We start from the raw sequence: 21366 nt of genomic DNA, 5'->3' as shown, positions 1-21366 counted from the left end.
CTTGCAATTAGGTGTAAATAGTATTGGTACATAATTTTGTCCAATAACTACTCGAAGTCCTGGCGGATTTCCTCTTAAGCATAATAAAAATTTTAAGAACGATCTCTGGCTAAAAATATTTAAAAAAAATACGAGCTTTCGACAGTTAGTTCTACAGTCTTCGACGGGTAACATTTCTTTATTCATTATTCGTTATTCATATTTTTACCCATCAAAGACTGTAGATCTAACAGTCGAAAGCTCGTATATTTTAAAACATTTTTAGCCAGAGATCGTTCTTTAAATTTTTATCTATCTATATCGCCTGCACAAGAAGCAGAAAACAGTCGTCTTTTAATCAGCTCTTGTTTATAAGTTCTGCATGGCTCTTCTTGCTTTGGAATCCAAGCTAATAATACTTGGCCCATTACTTCTTTCCACAGTGTAAGGGGGCGGCGGACCATTGTAGCTCAAGGATTTCTTTAGGGATTGTGGTTCTCTAATCGACGGTCTTCTATTTCGACGAGGGACTTCCGTCACTTCCTGATCATCAGAATCGCTCTCAGTGTCACTTAAAAACATCGGGCCATTCTTCAAACACTTTAAATTTCCTGAAGGAAGAAGGGAAAATTCAGGGGGTTAATCGGGGGTTAATCAGGGGGTTAATCGTTAGCCGTAATATGGCCAAATTTTAGCCGTTAGGCGTAAAAATTGAAAAAATTTAACCGTTAACCACAAAATATGTTAACCGTAACGACCAAGCCAAGAAGTTTGGAAAGGGGCCATTTGACCAGAAACTTTACCGCCTAGTGGAAATTAGCGCCAAAATAATTTAAAATAAAAGAAGCTAGATAACCTCTTCATCCCAGAATGGTCCTAGGACCTTAAAACACGTTTTACAATAATGAAAATTAACTGTTAACTTTTTGCAACAATGGAAATCAAGTTTTACTTTTAAACTCTTGAAATTTATTTTTAACACTTCTGTTAATCGTGACGGAAAAATTAACCGTTAGTCGTAAAATGGCCAAATTATTAACCGTTAACCGTAAAAGCCACCACCCCATCGAGACCCTCAAAGGAGACATTTCATTGAGTGCTGTTGTTGTGATGTTTTTCACGAATAAGAGCGAGTAGTGAACCGTTTAAAATTGTCGTAGCCCAGAAATCGAGATTTGCGGACCGAACTAAAAAATATGGCCTAATTTAACCTATTTTTTTCTTTTGTTTATTGACGGAATCAAATAACCTGAGCACAATAATTCAGTATTTTTTTTTTGATGCGTTTTAGCTGTGTTAAGAATTGCATATGTACGGACTCTTTCACAGGTAAAACAAAGAAGCTGAGTACTTTACTAACAAGAATTATTATGGATGCCTAAGTTCAAAGCGGTCAGAATGAGAAGAGACTGAAAAAGTATGTGCCTATAGTCTTCTTGCAAAGTGTTAGCCTAGTCAGTCCAGAACAAATTCATTTTCTGTGTAGTGCCTTTCTCGATCGTTAAATTTAACAAATTTTAAATGTGTCGGAGTGAAAAGCTTTGAACTCCAATGGAACATTAGAGTTTCTTAAATTTAGCACTTTGAAAATGTTCTCACTCTTCCTAACAAATAAAAAATGGTGTCTTCGTTACCTGAAGTGTTGTATTGTTGACCAAATTGCTGTAGATTCCAGCCTTGTGGTAACATTTCTAATCCTTGAGGTGAATCACCGCACTCGTTCATCATGGTAAACCGATCACTCGGTTCGTCTTTTGGTCGCAATCGCCTTCCTCTGGAATCAACAAAGAATAGAATCGCTTGATCTGCATACAAGTATGTCTAACTGTTTTGTGTTACTCAAAGAAGAGAGACTTTGGTAATTACTGACTTAAAATTGATTTAAATTAGCCTAGATATCGGTCGCTCACATTCCAGACAACTATATATAAGATATTTTGTGTGTCACCCCTTCGTTTTCTAAAAGCTGTTTCTCATATAATCGCCCCTATCGTTTCTATGACTTCTGTAACTTCAAAAAGGTTTCTTGGGATCGGGGCGATTATGTGAGAACATTGCACAGAAGGTCACTAAGGTCTGTGGCGATTGGGGCGATCACGATCGCTTGAATCTCCCGTGTTCAATCCTTCAAGCTTCTCTTTTCCTCAGTTCCTTCGCCGTAAAACTGCAATTTAACTGAGAAGATAGGAGGCCACGAGTTTTGCTCTTTCATTGAAGGGCTGCAGTTGTGTTGGAGCTAGAGCTAAAGTAATTGTTTTTCGTAGGTCCTCGCTCATACCAGGCAATCTAGGGAAGCCTCGAGCCATGCGGCCCATACTGCCGGAGCTTATCCCGGTTTCTGTAGCATTAAGCAGCTAGGAATATTTCTACTCCCCCCTGAATGGGATGCTAGTTTATCGCAGGGTATCCCCCAGCATTATGTCGCCGGTACCCATTTATACACCTGGGTGGAGAGAGGCACTATGAGAGTAAAGTGTTTTGCCCAAGAACACAACACAGTGACCCCGGCCAGGGCTCGAACCCAGACCGCTCGATCCGAAGTCCGGCGCACTAACCATTAGGCGGCCGCGCCCCCAGGCAATCTAGACCATCATAATTTCCCAGATTCTTACCGATGCCAGCAGGTGCAGACGGTCCACATAATTCCTGTTATACCGATACCAATAGCGATAGATCCAACTATAATATACCACAGACTCCAATCTGCTGAGAAAATACATTATATTTTAAAAAAATTCAGTTATACTATAGTTTCAACTAAAGCAGCGAGAACTGCAGACTAACTGACTAAGTCTGAAATTTCGTGAAAGACTTTTACAATTTCCGTCAATTATTTTGTTTTCACTGATCCAGTTGCATCGTTAAACCCAGCTCTCCGAAGTTTGATTTGATGGAACGGATAGTCATTATCTTCTATTGCTCTATTCTCTTTAACGATCTGCCTGACAATGTACCAGTCAGTTGACGTTGACACAAGTTTCGAAAAGCGGAAAAACGATTGTTTCTTCGCCACCTAGATTCTCCATTTGTGTACTCAAATTGCATCTACTTTTGTTTGGCCAGAACATCCGTGCTTTTGACCTGCGTTCAGTGGTTGAGATCAATTTTGCACCTAATTGCAAGTCAGCGCAAGTTATGCCACCAACGCAAGTTGATTGCATATTATTCGTTACATGTTAATGGCACCTTTTTGCAAGTTCACTTGGCCACCCATAGCAAGTCTGCGCGCAAGTTCAACTTGCGACTACTTTCGCCTTCCTTTGGCTAAGCCTTTAGCCACCTCATAGGTCCTTGCGACTCACACTCCTCATGATCAGAGAAGGAAAGAAAACCCTTGTACTTTGCTAAGAAATTCAAAACCTATCGCCAGTGAATGTGTATTGGAAGTTGCTAAATGATGTTTGTCGATTCCAAATTTAGCGCAATGAAAGCACAAGTTATAGCTTACTGGAACCCTATCCATGTATTTAGTCTTTCAGTTTCTTGTAGTTGATTTTTATTTTGTTGTTGGTGTAAATGGGGTATAAAAACTAGTATGTTTCTTTCTAACCTGTTCCCGGCTCTTCAACTTTTTTCCTTGAAGTAATATAAGCAATCTGAGAGCTCCTATTGGCCGTAGGGTTGACTGGTACAGGGACACAAAGCTCTTTGCTCGCACAGTCCCCTGCGTAACAGTTCTCTCCTAGCACCAAGGCCAGGTCGCATGTATGCTCAGCGCAGCACAGAGCTGCGCATGTCTGGATACTATCCACTTCTCCTATGTGCGTGAAGTTTCCCGCCCTTAGACCTCCTAATAAGGTATGGTTGTACAAAATGTTGCTACGGGTGCATTTTGGGATTGATGTGTAGTCAGCGCCCTCGTCCTCAAGTAGTTCTGAGATAAAATGAAGTAAGTTACTTGTCAAATGTATAAAAACGTTGCTTTTATAAATGAAGGTTTTTTTTCTCTCTTCTCAACAAAGGTATGATTGAATTTAAAAGTCACGGCCTCCACTCACAGAGGCGAGATTTTGCTAATGTCCAATCGCGCCAGCGTATAGGGCTAACGAAATTTAAATATCAGTTCTGGCTAGGCGACAGTTAAAAATCCGAAGAATTATTTAATAAACTACGAGTAACTGCAGGAGAAGTTTTCGCTGGGACAAAACATTTGATCTTAATGCCGCCACGACACGATATTTTTTAAGTGTAAGAATTGTCATAAAAGTGCTAAACTAAGTCAGCACGAAATGTATCTTATACCTACCATAATGAAAACAAAAATTAAGGTAAATACCATAAATTATCTTACCTGTCTCGTTTATCTTCGGCGCCCATTTTAGGAAAGCTATTCTGGGGTCGAATTTGGATGGTTGAGCAGGAATTGTTTGACACACCCTACCACTAGAACAGGAAACAGAGTAACAATAACTACCCAGCATGAACGCTAAGTCACCACGCCCTAGCTCACATGTCTTGCCGATACATTCCTGCATGTTTTTAGTTTTGCCGAGCGATGTGAAGTTCCCGGATTTAATTCCTCCCAGCAAAGTGACGTTAGGGTAGATTTTGCTGGCCGAGCAAGTGCTTGTTTTCAGTATGGTGGGGTGGGGAAGCTTGTCGCTGATAATCTCGTGTATCTTCATCGTTGGTACTTCTGAACTCGGCGCTGTTGGTAAGACGTTTGCTGCAAAAAATAACAACACTTTCAGTCCAACTCAAAAATGAAATTCTCTTTACTGATTAAAAAATGGACTTTCTTTATCTTTAATGAGAATTTGTTGGTTTATAAGTCAACAGCTTCACCTTAATGTCACGGCTGAGTTCAGTTTTATTAACTTTTGCGAAATGCTCGCTGTAAAACATCATGTTAGCGATGGAATACTGCTTTGAACATAAATGACAAAACCATAGCTGTATCAAACTTTGCCTATTGTTATGGTTAGGATTTTTCAAGACAATGACGCTTTTGTTATCCCCCCCTTGGGGACTTAGATGTTCGGTGACGCGAACCTAGACTCGGGTTAAGTCGGATCTAGTCGGCAAATTTTTCGATGATGACATTTTTTTCCCCACGGGAGACCACTAGGGAAAACACAGCTAGACTAACAGGGGGAGAGTAAAATAATGATGGTTACGTCAACGAAATAATGACTTGCGCGTACTACTCGCGGCAGCACGTGTGATAACACGTTGATTAGAGATTCACGTAGGTTGAATTAAAACGACGCGACAACATTTGAGCAGAAAATTTCACTTTCGGCCAACCGGCAGAAGGATCTAAAAACTTCTTTTCAAAAATATTCCAGTTGATTTAAAACTAAGTCGTAATTCTCACTCTCCTTTCTCCTGTGCAATTTAATAAAACGTTACGAACAAACAAGGTTAACTTTGAAAACTGTTCAGCCTAACAGTTTTTCAAAGCCAATATCGCAATCCCTTTTAATCTTAATAATGGATTGATATGTGGAGAGAATGAAGTCAGAAAAAAATTCTGAGTTCACAGATGGGACTCGAACCCACGACCTTCCGTACACTAGTCGGACGCTCTAACCACTGAGCTACTGAGAACTCTAATGGTGAGCATGGTCATTTGTGGGTGACACAACGACTGCATCGCGCAAATCACATTTTAATCTTTTTTAGTTTTTGTCCATTCGTACCTTCTTTTGTATTTAGTGCTGTGCTTTTGAAATGTTTCTTCACTGTTTTAAGTGGTTATTTACATATTTCACTCAATTTGGTGGCCATTTTCTTATATCTAAATTAAGCTAAAATCTTTGACACCGTTACTTTAAGGTTGGTGATTCTTCTGTAACTTTCATGTTTCATGCTGATCCTTCTCAAAATTGATGAAAATTTGGTAAAAACCTTTAATTACTGCTTTTATTTTGTTTATTTTACTCACCTTTTCTCGCCGGTCTCTGTAGCTCTCTGCGCCTGATGAACGCTATTTGAGGGTCATATTTCGTAGGCCTCGCTTTAACTGCCTGACAAAGCTCCTCGCTGGAACAGTCCACTGCAATACATGTCCCTCCTATCATGAAGGCCAGGTCACATGTTTTCCGCTCACAACAGAGTGCAATGCACATGTGCATGTTTTTCTCGTCACCAAGGTCGCTGAAATTTCCCGCCTTTATTCCTCCTCTTAGTGTCACGTTTTTTAATATGGGACTCTGAGTGCAATGAAGTTCTTCCTGAGTTGATGGATCCTCTACGGAGACTAAAGCAATATAGGAATTTATTAAAAACTAGCAATGGTATAATGCAATTCCTGAGTTTTGATTGGTTGATAGAGAATGGTATATGAGCTCATATACCATTGAGCACAAAAATGGTAGCCGATACGTGTCAACGAGAACAGCTGGGAAGCACAAACATTGCAATTCTTTGTTTTTAATAAATTAATTATTCCACTCGCGCTTGTTGGATATGAGATAGTTATAGCCAACGAGGCGCATAGCGCCGAGTTGGCTAGACCATAGAAATGTCGTCAGAAAATGTTCAAAACACAAGTGGAATGGGCGGTATGGGCCGGAGTGCTTGTCTTGCAGTTCTAAAGACTTATCGGTCGTCATGTGCGCCACATACAGCTTATTCGAAATAGGTTGTCGAAAAAAAAGCATAAAAGTGCACCCAACAAGTCCGAAAGGTAGAATGAGTAAAGAGTTACTGCACGTGCTGAATTCTAATAAAATGGCGACATGACAAACGCGAATATTAACAACTCAAAGACATGTGACAGAAAAAAGTAAAGCTTCCTGAAAAAAGGCCTTCTGAGAGGCAAAAAAATCTTCTCGTGCAAAAATACAAGGCGAATATGCAATATTTAAGTGAAAACCTACACTAACTTTCGGTCTTGTCGCGTGCACTTTTGTGCTTTTTTCCGACAACCTTTCTTTTCTAGGCAACCGTGATCTGGATATCCCATACAAAGAGAAACGGTGTACTGTTGCTGAAATCAAGCCTGGTCTACGCCATCTAGGAAAAGAGAGGGTTACGTGATTTACTGTAGACGAGAAAGTAAAATTAAGGAAATTCAGTGGGGACTGAGAGTTCAAAAGAATTATAACGGCATAAAAAGCCAACGGCAAAATTAAAATCAATACTAACTATTATTTCATTACTTATTCACTGCTCAGCTTATAGTTCACTTTTGAATACTTTTACTCGTTACTCAAAACTCAAGGTAAACAGGGACATGTACCGTACCTGCAATCTGATCTTTTGTGGGATTGACAATAATCGGTCTCACAGCAGCAATCTGTACTGTTACGTTGCTAGGTTTCACTGTCGTAATCTCGCAGTGTTTCTGACTAAAACAATCTACACCATAACAATGATTTCCTGGCATAAAAGCCATCTCGCAGTCATCTTTATCACAGCACATCTGAATACATGTCTCCATGTCCTCTGCCATGCCGAGGGGCGAGAATTTCCCCGCGCGTAGCTCGTGGCGTAGTGTAACATTTGTTAGTATCGGCCCGTGTGGGCATTTCAATGGTCGCACATTTGTTATTTCGGATTCTAAGCTCTCCTCTGCAAAGCAAAAAAAATATACTTTCATGAAAACACTGGAAATCTTCATCTTTCTGCGTTAACTGTAGTCTGCATACCGCGGTAGTTTTGATAGCTCTCTCAGGCGCAAACTCTCGTGCCGAAAACTTGTTTGCTGCTTTCGTTTAATGGATTAAAACTGTTTACGAATAGTATTGGTACAAAACTATAGTTGAATTTTTTAGTATCCAATTCCACGCAGTAGCGGACAAATAACACACCAAACGCGAACAAATGTCTCAAATGTTGGTAAAAACATCTTTGGCAATAACAAGTGTCTATGTTATTTACAGACATTTTAGGGTGTAGCGTCGCTGTCTTTTTACAACTAATTTGTATTTTGACTCGCCCTATTGAATCACGTGAATGCTGTAAAGTTTGTTTAAATATACAGCGATACTACTCACTAAAATGTCTAATAAGGTATTTTTAATTTAATTCGTTTTGGTGACAGTATAAAATTAAGGCGAAGTTGCTTTCAGTAGTACAGTATCTTCTTAACACATCATTCTTTTTATACTTGAAATATGACTGCATGGGAGATTTTTCGAAGCCTTATATCCACTAATTGTTACACTAATCTGACTGAAACGATTTTATACGCAGCTAATGCCTCTGTCAACGCATATGCTTGCTGTGTAAATTGCTCCTATGTTATAATACTTCCCTATAGCTCAATAAGGAATCGTTCCGCCAGTTTAGGAAGCGGTTTTATATGCATTGTGGTGCTATTTTCAATTAGCAAATTGGTCTTTAAACTCTTAGAAAAACTAATGTTAAACCACAAAATGTTATTGTCTGACAAGCACACTTGTTGAGCGAACAAATTTTAACATGCACTTACCGGTTATACCGCGAGATAACTTGAAAAGCAAAACAACAGCTAAACATAAGGACAGTCTACCAAAGCCCATTTCACAGTCAACACAAAGTAAATCTTAAGCGTTTTACCACTTTTTAAAAGGCATCAGCAACAAAAATTCAATTGTTGTGATACGCAAAGGTTTGGGAGAGGCTTTGGCAAAATTTCTCATTCCACGTGGTGCAGCTCATTTCCTATGCAACAAAAGCCCATATCCACCCCGTATTTTCCTTTTGTATAAGCTTTGTAACTCAGCGGACCGGTGACTTGAACGCGTGCCACTCATTGCCTGCGTTACCATGGAGAACAAAGCCATTCGAAAGCAAAGGGCGTGCTGTTAGTGATGACGCATTAGTGCGTGACAAAATGACAGCAGGTTGCACGGGTGGATTAATGTTTTCGTACGAAGAACAAAAGCTTGAATGGAAATTGAAAACAAAATTTCTGAGCTCCAGCTGTTGGGTGAAACACCTTCGTAACGTTTTATTCATTTTCTATCAAGTTATATTTAACATAGTGTTTTATTATATGTTATTTTAACGGTAATATCATAGGTGACAAATTACCCCTTAATTTTGGCGCGAAATTTTAACGTAAATTTATAATTTCACTTGTGAAATTATAAAATTGCCATGGCAACGTAGTTAGCGGCAAGATGGCGTCCGTAATAAAAGTTGTTTTAAAGCTTAAACTTTGTACATTTTCGCTTGAATTTCATCTTAGCCAGCTAGCCTTGGCCATGTTATAAAACTTTTGATGATATTTTATATTTCAAAACGTCAAAACGACTTCTTTGTGAGAAATAATTGACAGTTTATTGATCTTTGAAACTTTTTGTCATCAGTGGTGTGTCATCAGCAAAAAAGAATCTCTAAAAGGTTTTCTTCAAAGACTAAAAAAGCAAAATGCAAAATGTATGCTTTCAACTTTTCAAAGCTCGGTGTTCGCGAGGCAATACACCAGTCAAAAACCTACGATTGCAAGCGTAATTTGTCACCTCTGATATTAAAATGTAATCAAATGGTATACTCGTGAAATTAGGAAATAAAAGGCTAAAGGCTCGGGAAATTATTAGCATTTCGACAAAACGCGCGTGAAATTATTTCCTAATTTCACTCGTCGCCATTTGATTACCAATACTAATTTGTACTTAATTTGTACTTTCTTCCAGCTGGCCAAATTACGTTTTATAAACAAAGATTTCATTTCGTGTTTTAAAGTGCTACTACGATCAAATTTTTGAATACCTGTTTCTTTCGTCCGATCGGTCGTAAACCTTCTATAGAACATAAGTTTCAAAGCATGTTCTCATACGACGAAGAAAAGTGTACTTTTTCGGCCATGAAAGTCGATAAATTTTCGTCCGCCATTGAACCGCCATGTTCCTGTGGCCTGGTTACCAAAGGAAGATGGTTTCCAATGACTACGAAGGCCAGGCTTCCCGGGAAAAACAAGTAGTTGGTTACTCATAACTTACTCTCACTCTCACTCTAAAGCTGGGTTTACACGGACAATTTTTGTGTCAATTTTAATGAGACAAATATATTTGATCGTGTAGATGACACAACAATTATTTGTCAACAGTTCAAAGTTAAGTGCGCCAGTAATGAAACTGGACAGCATTGATACGCACAGAGATACGCGCGCACATTGCCCAGTGGTAGATTGGAAGACCGACTGGGGACCACATATATATGCTGCCGCAATATTTGCCACTTTTTATATGACGAGTCTTCTACTCGAGCAATTTTTTGTATGTGACAACTTTTATTTGTCACCTAAAAGCTAACTCGCCACCTTTTCTGCTAATATATTTGTCACATAAACATTGGCCAATTTTTCTCGTCTACACGAGCAAATAAAAACTGCCACAGAAAATTGCCCGTGTAAACTAGCCTATAAAGCTTGGCTGAACTAGGAAACATTGTTGCAGAAACATTGTTGCTGAGGCAAATGTTTCACAGTTAAACCGCACGGGAAATATATGTTGCCCAAACAATTTTATCTTCTCGGAAACAAGAAAGTGCTTTTGCCTCAGGTCAAAAACGTTTTCGCTTCCAGGACACAAATTTTGCTTCGGAAACATATGTTGACCAGTTTAGCCACCCTGGAAACAATGTTGACTAGTTTATGCGCATGCGTGACGCTTAGTTCGCGTGATGTTTAGTGAATCAATCACTTCTTTTTGAGCTTTAGTTCGAGCAAAAAGTAGACGACTGCAATAAGTGACTCAGTGACAAAGAAGTCCCACAGTAGCCTTTCATTTATTTTTGGATTTTAGATACAAAACCTTACATCTGTATAAACTTATATTACAAAAATATATCAAACAACTAATAAAAATAAGAGTTTGTTTTCTGGTTGCATAGTCAAAGTTAATTTCCAATAATTTCCAGCTATCCCCGCCGTTAAAATGGGCATACACTTTGTTCAACGCTCATTTCATTAATACACCCATTTGCACCATCTGAACATTTTTAGTTATAAAAGAAAGAAAACTGGCAAGGGCGCCTAGATTGCAAGAGCGATCTTTCTCCGCGCCATCTTTCCTTAAAATTATCATTAAGATACATTTATCGAGATTGAAATTAAATGTGGAAAAGCTATGTTTTCCGACAGAAGTGATTGTAGTCTGATAATGACTGTGCGAAGTCGTAATAATGGCACTCATGAAATAAAAACTAATAGCATATAGTATGAATATTTTCTATGTACTTTTTTTCACAAACGTCCGTAAATATTTTTTTTGCTAAAGTGATTCAATCCGTTTCCGTAAAAATATCCCTTTTGTCTCGTAAGTATATATGTAAATATATCTTTCTTGTCTGTTGAATTTCTAAATGCGATATGTGAACAATGTAATCAACAAAGATCGCCATACAAGGTTTAAACCCTGCTGTTCGTCCCTCTTCAGTGAACGAAATTGCTATCTTCACCAACATCTGCTTAACAGCGTTCTTTCAATCTGCGTAATATTTTTCATCAGTTGCCCTACTTAAGAACTAGCTAATTCACGTACATGGTGAATACTTTTTGCTTACAGTTGAACATTAGAGCGTATTGTACGTTTCAACTTTTATTTTTTTTTTTGTCGGTGAAGGAAAGCTGCTCGTTAACCCCCAAATAGAAAAATGAAGTTATTAAGTGGAATTCGTTTCAGCTGGTCAATAGAAGGAAATTCCGTAATTTCTGTAATTCCGATTGGTCAGAATCAGGTTACTTTCTTAGAATATCTCTCTCAAAACATTTCTTGCTCATGTAATGTGCTTTGAGCAAAAAGAGTTAACATGTGGATTATTGAATCAACAAAAAAATGAGAAAAACGCCAATTGCAATTGCGGCTGGAAAGGAGGTTTTGATTTAGCAAGCATTCGAAGAAACAATATCAGGATAACCTATACAGCTGCTCAGACTTGTCGGCGAACTTGCAATCTGATTGGCTGACTATAGAGCAGTTTTCAATTGAGTGTCGTAAAACCAAAACCAAAGTAATTACTCTGGCCAATCACAAAGGACACAGACAATCCAGTGAACCAATCAAAACTCGAAGCAAATACATGTAGCCGGCACGAAGCGCGGAAAAACGTGCGCGAGCGAGTCACGATTGGTTTTAGTTTTACTTCTGATTGGCTGAGAAAGTGGCGCGAGATTTTTAAGCCAATTACTAAGCGTAGTAATGCAAAACCAAAGCAAACGCAATTTACTTTCGACACTCAATTGAAAACCGCTCTAAGATTAAAACGGGTAACCCTTTTCGGCGGAATGGGGGTATAGTACTGCCTTAGCCAACAAATAAAAGCTAACCGCCAGCAAACCGGGGTGAAGCTAACCGCAAACAAACTAGTGAAATTCTGTCATTCTGCCGAATAGGGTCATCCGATAGAAACCAACTGGTGTTTGAAAGAATGTAATTTTTGAGCACTATAGCTAAAAACTGTAAGGTAAACACCAAAATGTAACTGTCGAAAAAAAACTGCTCAGTTTTGCACTGATCGTTACGTATACATGATAGAAGTTTGATGTTTGCTCGTGTGAGATGACTGTAAACGGTTTCTAGCACTTTTCAAAAATTTGACGTAACTCCCAATCCCTTCCATAAAATCTTTTTAAACTTTTTCAAGCAAAAAGTTGTATTCTTATCTGTTGGTCAACAAAATGAGCATAACTTGTTCAACTTGAAGTGATTGCCCATTTGATACTATATCATTACAGCATTAGGAAACAAATAGTAGTTCCTCGTCAAATTATAAGAGTTGGAAACTGCTGGAAACCGTTGCCTACTACCTAAAGACAACCTCACACAGAATGGACTCTGAGAAATATGCTCCTAGATGAAATAACTATAAATATAAGCTTTAAAATAACTTGACTGGAAACTCCCCAACAAAATTATATACACGGCGTTACATTAACTGTCAGCACTATATCATGCCCGACTCAAAGGATTTCCAGTCGTGTACTTCGTCGCTATGCAATCGCACCCCTCTCCCTAGTTTTAGGAATTATTATTTAGTATTATTTTTTAGAGTTAAACAGACCGTTGTTCAAGCTCGTACGTATTTCTTCTATCTACTTTCCTGTGCATTTGACGTTTAAATCTGTCCTTCCCTACTTTTCGCTTGAAGTTTGTTGTCCTGACTTCTGTAAACTGTCCATCGTTAGCGCGTCTTTTTAAGCGTTTACTGCGGCGTTTCTTTGTCGGAACGACCAGAATCTCGCTTTTCGTCCTAGCGTAAATATAAACAATTTTTGGGATGTAAACCGACGAACGTGCCCTCACGGCCTCGCAGAGTTTCTCGTTAAAACAAGTCACTGAAAAGCAGTTGTTCTTCAGCATGAACGCCACATCGCAAGTCTTGGATATGCAGCATATTTCAACGCATGCCTTCATGTTCGGGACCTTACCCCGATCCCGAAATTGTCCCGTAGATATTCCGCCGCGTAAAGTGACGTTTGTCATGACCTCACTGTTCGTGCAGTAGCCTTCTTCTTTGGCGTCCAGGTCGTCTCCGGTGTCGTTTGTTTGGCTCTGTGTTTCAGCCTTAGATTGAAGGTGTTCTGAAAGACAATTCAGTTACATGAAATTATATGATTTTTATTTTGGATGGAAACCATGATCAAAATAAACAAACAAGTCGATCAGCGAAAGTTGGACGAGGACGATCGTTCAAACTAACGGCAGTTTTCGTGCGGCTTCCTACTCTAGTGTACTCTTTAATCGAACTGAATTTGCTGAACGTTTTTAAGGTCATTGCCCCGAAATAAAACTAAACATAGATTTTTAACCAAACTTCGCCTACTGGTTTATTACTTTAAGGGAACTTAAATTTTGAAATAAAAAAGGAGGTCACCACATTCGTTTAGGAGCAGGAAGACCTCGTATATTCCATATAATTCCTTTATAATTCCTCTGCGAGTACTGGCAAAGTACAAGGTTTTAGCGATAATTTATTTTTCAAACATAGGAATTGATCTGTTTTCATTTTACAGAAAGAATTTGATAGCTAAACCCAAAATATGAAAGAAAATTGATAGGTTACTATACTTGTTTACGAGAAAGCGACAATTTACTTCTCTCACGGACTAAGCCGCATAAGAAAAAGGCGCCATTTTGTTTATGTGCGCGCGCTAATCGATTACGCGTAAATTTTTTGCGCAGTAAGGATGCGCAATGCAATATAGGGAAATGACCTTAAAAATCAACAATCGATCGTCTTTTTTCTTTTGACCAGTGTATAACGCCTGTTCCAGGCTCTGGTTAGTTGGGGGAGAGCTAAAAAACTTGGCGAGTGAGGAAAAAAAACGTTTTTCGCTCACTCTCAACTTTTGAGAGCCTGGAACAGGCTTCATTCACACTACATTAAAAGGTGCTTGCTAGATAAGCACGGTTTGACATTGTTTTCTTCGTTGAAGTTGCTAACTGGCCTTTGTCAACTTTAAATTTGGTACAATGAAAGCACAAGTTAGAGGTTCCTTCGAGCTCCAAGTAAAATTAATTCAGTCTTTCAGTTTTCTTTAGCTGATTTTATTTTGTTAAACCTGGTTTAATTTAACATGTTTTGCATGTGTGAATAGGGTATTAGAAATGCAAGACGATTGCCTGGCCTATCACCATTTTCGGAAACCCGGCGTATTGTGTGGGTTGATTTTGGGTTTTGTCTCTCATCCTTGCTACGAGGGGTTTTTTCCGTGTTCTCCTCAGGTTTTCCTCCCTCTACAATAACAAACAGTATTTCTAAATTTAAATTCAATCGGGAATTCCATGACCTTTATTTATTAATTTAAATCATATTCTCCTTGTTTGGGGAAATTGTCAATCCGCATCCATCAGCTCACATCGAATCTCATTCTCGTTTAATCACTGGCTGCCTGCCCTTTTTTAACTCTATAGTTCAGTTTCAGACATTATTTATCACCAATTGTTTTCTATAAAATATTAAGGGGTGAATCAAGCTTTGTTGCTGTTGTTGTTGTCGTTATCTGAACATTCTTAAATAAAATCGAAAAAGAAAATAATCGATCGATTTTTATCAAACGTTGAGGACGGCGTACCTTCACTGTGAAAAAGAGGTATTTTGGCTGAGATATTTCTATAAAAATATTGTCTGATCTATACTCACCTTTCTTAGCCTGATTCTCAATGTCCCTTCTCACGTAAGAGAGCCTGGGATAAAAATCAGACGAAGGAGCCGGCACCTCTTCACAAAGCTCCTCACTAGCACACGTTATAGAGTAGCATGAGTCCCTCAGCATCAGTGCTATATCACACGTATTTCTCTTACAACACAAGTTAACACAGGCTTCCATGCTGTCCACGTGACCAACAGGTGTAAATTTTCCCGCGGAAAGTCCACCACGCAGCGTGACGTCATATGACACGACACTCGGCTTGCAAGAGATTCCGTCGCCAAGTGAAATCTTTTGTGGTAGAACTTCGGACATGAAAAGTAGAGAGGAGAGTGAGTTATAAGTGATTCTGTCTAATGCAATTGTAACTTTTTGTTAAGGAAAATGCCCCAAGAAAACTAAAATGTAAATCTCCAACTTTGTGTCAAGTAAACAGTTTTTTCTCCTAAACCTTTCGTTAAATATATCAAAATTTGGACTTCATAATCAAGAGAATTAATCTAAGCTTTGTAAATCTTTTAATACTAAATGGAGGGCCTTTATTATCGTTATCTCTTTCCTGCGTTGCTACAATCTTGGGAAAAACTGTTGAGACACAACCAAATTACCACTCATTTAGGGTACCAAAGCTCATTTTTTTTATCCAACACCCCCTCCCCCAATTCAATGTTGTCAATGTTGTTACGTTGTGAAAACAAAGCCGGTTCAATTGCAAACCATATGAAACAACATTGAGCAGAGGCAAGGGAGATAAATTACTTTTTACCCGCTTGTAACTTCAGAAATTCTTGAAAAGTGTTTGTTTGATATTCGTTTGTTTGTCCAGGGTTGTAGGAAAATGTAATGTGTGTTACTTAATGCATAAGAATGTTTACTACATTCAAGTGAAAAGGCGCTTTTTGTTGTATCTACTCACTTACAAACTCACATTTGAATTATCTTTTGTCCATAAAGCGCACATGGTATGACCACTACCAAAAAAAAACTAAAGTATTTTATGAAAGTTGCGTATAGAAATTTTCATTATCCTAAATTATTGCTTTTATCGAAAACTCAAAATTTCATGTTCTGGTCAGTTTCATACATCAGTTGCTGATAAACGACTTTTGACTAGCTGACTAAAATTGTGCATAACGAAATGCGTTTATTACCAACCTTCTTCATCTCTGCTTGTTATATAAGACAGCCGTGGACTCAAATTCGTCAGTAATCCTGACTTTCGAGCGAGAACAGGCTGGCAAAGATCTTCGTTATAACAATTAACAGCGTAACAGTTCGCCTCTAACATGAGTGCCACATCACAATCTTTTCTTCCACAACACATGCGAATGCACGTCGCTATCTCGGAGATTTTTCCCAAGTCTGTGAAATTACCAGCCTTTATTCCGCCTTTTAATGTAGAGTTGTATTGTATGTCGCTGTTCTTGCACATCAATTTTGAATTTGTAGCCGGGAGGTTGCTTAAAGTGATGGCTGTAAACAGAAGAAAAACGATCATTTTACAGTTATAGAAATCACTGGAAGGATGAATGTATTCTAAGGGGAAATGTGTAATTGACCCTATGTTAGAAGATTTGTGTCTTCACTATTTAAAGAAGTGTCCGGAAACCTACTTTAAAAGTATTAAAAATAAGAGAAAAAAAAAAAAAAACAACAAACCCCAAAAAAAAAAAACAATAAAATTTTTATTGTCAGTAAAACATCACAAAGTGTACCAGCCAGGTTGTAAGGCCGGCTACAAGTATCAGACGTTTTGTGTATTCCATTGCACGGTCGCCTTCATTGTAATAAAACAACAGATTTTTGTTGAATAAAAACAAGCGAGGAATCTTTTGACGTCACAAAATTCAAAATGGCGACGCACAGGAAAGCTAGAGTGCGAAAGTTAGGATGAGTTGTAGTCATATTTTGTTTACCTTTTTTACGATTCGATTTTATTTCTTTCTTCGTATTTCTTTTTAACAGTAACTATTGGTACCTTAGATTGATGTATTTCTAACAATATAGTGACAATTTTCTCTTGCACCTCACAAATTGACATTTTTGCAGCATAGATGCCCATATTTTTTTCTATGTTAAATCACCCAATTACAATCTGTTGCAAAGTATTCCACACATGAAAAACCTTGGGCACTTCATGAGGCGTACATACCTGTGTCTTCGGTAATATTTGTGACCCATCTCCTTACAAATGCCACAGTAGGCCGATAGTTCTTCGTCTCAGACTTCACAGTCTTACACAGTTCTTTACTGAAACAAGCTACAAGAAAACAGTGTCCTTTAATCACAAGAGCCAAGTCGCATTTCTCGGACACACAGCAGAGCCTCGTACACGAATCCACGCTCTCTACTGTTCCGACATCCGTAAAGTTTCCAGCTCCAATTCCACCTTTGAGTGTTACGCCTTCTTCTGCTTCGCTTTCTGTACATTTTAGATTCTGTGGAACTGGGTGAGATCGGCGACTGTTTTCTGTTAACGAAATAAAAAATAAAACACCCTCTCACTGCCATGTATCTCTAGTGTGATTTAAAAAGTTCCTAACATACATTTATATACGAAGAAATTGTTCAACATGACACGAGCGTGGGACAAAGAAAAAATCTGAGTCCCCGACGGGAATCAAACCCATGGCCTCCCAGAATACCGGTTGGGCGCTATAACCAACTGAGCTACGAGAGACTCGTTGAGAGCTGGGCCATTTACTAAGTTGATATGTGACACGCGTCCTGCATACTGCTAGGATCAGCAATGTCGAAATCATTAAGTTTGTAGTAAATAATAAAGATGGTAAATTTTAAGCTCGGTGATAAATAATGAAGAAATTGTTCAACATGACACGAGCGTGGGACAAAGAAAAAATGTATGCAGTATGCAGGACGCGTGTCACATATCAACCTAGTAAATGGCCCAGCTCTCAACGAGTCTCTCGTAGCTCAGTTGGTTAGAGCGCCCAACCGGTATTCTGGGAGGTCATGGGTTCGATTCCCGTACGTCGGGGACTCAGGTTTTTTCTTTGTCCCACGCTCGTGCCATGTTGAACAATTTCTTCATTATTTATCACCGAGCTTAAAATTTACCATCTTTATTATTTAATACATTTATATATCTAAATCAGGGATTGAAAGGTCCGGGTCCTACCCCTGGCCGGGGTCTTTGTGTCGTGTTCTTGGGCAAGACACTTTACTCTTATAGGGCCTCTCTCAACCCAGGTGTACGAATGGGTACCGGCGAATTCATGCTGGGAGTTGCCCTGCGATTGACTCTCATTCAGAGAGGTGGAAAGGGGGGGGGGGGAGAAAGAAGTAATCCTAGTTGCCTAATGCTACAGAGATCGGAATAAGCTCCGGCGGTATGGACAGCTTGGCTCGACGCAGACTTTACCTATGATGATGTGGCACAGTGCTCGGGAAATGACCGGAACGATGTTAAAGGACCGATTAAAGAGGGTACAACCTTGTCTCACATCTTCTGATCCTACGAGTCTGAGGTTTTTGAAACACGTTTGAAAACCCTACGACATTTCTCAGACACGGATTTTGAAGAGCGCAGCCCTTCGAATTGTGCCAAGGACGTTGCTAAGTAACATACATGACGTATGACACACCAATGTTCGTAGTGATCGTAATGTACTATTTTTGACTGAACAATAGCAATTGGAATCAGAGTTTTAGTTTCCGATGAGGCATCATCAAAGTCACAGAAAAATTCTTTATTATAAAAGTGATACGACGAGTGTAGGCATTTTCTGCTGTCAGCGTAAGAAACGGAAACCTCAGCGCTAACATTGCTAACATAAGCTTTGCAGTAGTTCTGTTCTCAATTCTATTCAATTCTCGACTAATCTGATTTCTATACGTGTTGTTAAAATTCTTAATTGTCAGGAGTTCAACTTTATCTTGGACGACTCTTTAAAGCCTGGTTCTCATATAATCGACCCGATCGTTTCTATCGCCTCTGTCACTTCAAAAAGCTTTCGTGCGATCGGGGCGATTATATGAGAACATTACACGGACGATCGCTAACGTCTGCGGCAATTGGGGCGATTACGATCGCTTGGAGCGCCCATGTTCTATCCTTAGCTTCTCTTTCCCTCTTTCGCTGTAAAACTGCAATAACCGAGAAGAAAGGAGGCCACAAGTTTTTCTCTTTCATTGCATGAAGGCTGTCATTGTGCTGGATCTAAAAGGACCAGAGCCATCTGACAGTTTAGAATAAACCAAAACTTGGTTTTTAAATTGATTACACTTCTCGGCCTTGCCTTCTTTATGTTGTGCTGGATCTAGGGCTAAAATGATTGCTAAAATGATTGTATTTCGTAGGTCTTCGCTCATACCAGACGATTGGGGCCATCATATGAGAACCCCCTGATCGTTTCCACTAGCTTCCATCCCTATAGTTGCAAACGATCGATGCGATAGAAACGATTGGGGCGATCATATGAGAACCAACCTTTACAGAATAAAAATGCATTGTCACATCATGCAGGTAACCGCTAGAAAGAAGGCAATTGTATTTGGTCTATTTGAATTGAAATACAATTCAAATTATATTTGAGGCAGACGATTGAAAATCTTAGACTAACACTGCTCGGTCAGTTTGAAGATAAGTTAGAATCAGTTAGGTGTGCCGATGCTAGAACCATATAGGAAAGTTAACTAGTAATGTTTTAACCTTAAAGTTAGTAAATAAATGCAAATAAGAATGAACGCCGCTAATTTGTTAAACATGTAAACAGTGCTGGTGGTCTCAGGCAGAAAATGCTTCAGTGAAGAAGTTTACTCTCATCGCTTCATCGATAACTATTAGCCATTGTATAAAATGCCTACGCTAAAACCCGAGGAAATGTTCTAGAAATAAATTCTGCTTGTGTCATGGTCAAATGATCAAAAGAAAAGATCACCAAATGTGTTATCACTCAAAATCACGTTTATTTACGCCATGAAAAATGGGCTGGCTAATTTGTCAAAAACGTCAAAAACTATTAGCCGTTCGGCGAAAGCAACGCTTAAACCCTTAAAATTCAACCATAGATGGGCTTAAGATTCTGTTAAATCTTGAGGGAAGTTTAAGACAAGCATTAATATCTTCAGAGTAATTGATTTGTACCGGTGATATTAACAACATGGATGACCGTAGTGGTTTTCTAATGTTCTCCACGTTATTGCACCATCTTACGCAACACTCTTCTTTCTTCCCTTATTTCCAGTCATTTCACCTTTATTGAATATTATTGCCAGGATTAAATTTATACATAAATAACGAAACTCTAACTTCTTTCTTACCTTCTTCTCCCTTTATTGTGACATGCGAAATCATCAACGAAGATGGCGCCTTCTTGGCCGGGACTGCGGTGCACAGTTCTTCGCTGAAGCATTGTACACCGTAACAGTTCTTCCCGGACATGAGCGCGACGTCGCATCCCTTCTCTTCACAACAGAGCCGAATACAAAGCTGCATCGCGACGAATTGAGCCAACTTCTTGAAAGTTCCCGCGTTGATCCCTCCACGGAGCGTCACGTTTTGCTGAATCGGGCTCTGCGCGCAGGACTCGATGGGTCCCGAAATGCTCTGAGTGCTGTTAGATGAAGCTGAAAAAGCGAGAACAGCATGGAATTACTACAAATTAAGACCGCCATCTCGCGGGGAAAAAATCCACACAAGAAATAAATGGAAATTCAATGTACCCTGTCCTGTAGATATCAGTAATACCAATAGTACTAGAATACAAATGGCGGATATTGTATGCCACCTAAATTGCCTCCTCATGATACCATGGCGGTAGATTTGCAGGAAAAGGCTACCTTTGCCGATCACACATTCTTCTTCGCATCCTTGGTTCAGGTCATGTTGAATTTCAGAGAATAACGGTGCATTTTGTCAAGCAAAACTCCCAAGAAAATCAATTTGCCGTTCCTCGTCGTCTGCCGCTCAAGAAATCAGTGAATAATTAATAATTTCGAATCATCAACTAATCTGACCTAACTGGGGTTATATTGTTCGCCGGAGCTTGCAACGGGTTGTTTATGGTTTGAAGTATCAGCCCACCATATTCACTTTAAGGCAAACAGTTGAATAGAACTGTCAAGGGTTACCAGTAAACCGATAGTCCTTCGAGCAGAAGAAAGCACTCTAAAATGCCTTTGCGGTGAAATGGAATCATTGAGAATCAACTAGTGCGCGAATTCGTCATTTACCGCGGTTCGTTCTATGACGAAATTGACCACACAACCATCCGTGACAAATGAGTGGTCTTCGTGCACCTGAAGCACGTGCTTTGATGACTTGCTTTGGTTTGATTCATGTCACTCACTGTCATTCAAGAATAGCATTGGAATGGCTTTCTGAAAGAATACCAAACCTC

General features: G+C 39.1%; 1 protein-coding gene across 1 annotated transcript; it reads right to left on the bottom strand.

Annotated features, from left to right (window-relative positions):
• Positions 1-225: 225 nt before the first annotated feature.
• LOC144665117 (uncharacterized) lies at positions 226-21027 on the bottom strand. Its single transcript, XM_078526291.1, has 14 exons — positions 20690-21027; positions 20288-20593; positions 17157-17474; positions 16160-16477; positions 14998-15309; positions 12912-13435; positions 8360-8378; positions 7171-7497; positions 5867-6181; positions 4271-4645; positions 3530-3853; positions 2592-2682; positions 1614-1753; positions 226-590 (listed from the first exon to the last, which is right to left on the bottom strand). Exons 1-14 carry the CDS (start codon positions 20769-20771, stop codon positions 349-351), a joined length of 3693 nt encoding a protein of 1230 aa, XP_078382417.1. The 5' UTR covers positions 20772-21027; the 3' UTR covers positions 226-348.
• Between the last annotated feature and the right edge of the window lie 339 nt (positions 21028-21366).

This window comes from Oculina patagonica, chromosome 9 (assembly GCF_052425735.1).
Source record: "Oculina patagonica isolate OP01 chromosome 9, crgOcupat, whole genome shotgun sequence".
NCBI lineage: Eukaryota > Metazoa > Cnidaria > Anthozoa > Scleractinia > Oculinidae > Oculina > Oculina patagonica.
This window is presented reverse-complemented; position numbering and strand designations above follow the sequence as displayed.

Bases quoted from the DNA above. Each gene is read 5' to 3' on its own strand.
- LOC144665117 (XM_078526291.1), bottom strand. From the start codon at position 20,771: ATGAGGAGGCAATTTAGGTGGCATACAATATCCGCCATTTGTATTCTA. The intron at 15,310-16,159 runs GTTGGTAATAAA...TCATGTCCGAAG, and splicing joins AACAAGCAGAGATGAAGAAG to TTCTACCACAAAAGATTTCA. The intron at 3,854-4,270 runs GTAAGATAATTT...ATTTTATCTCAG, and splicing joins GCCGAAGATAAACGAGACAG to AACTACTTGAGGACGAGGGC.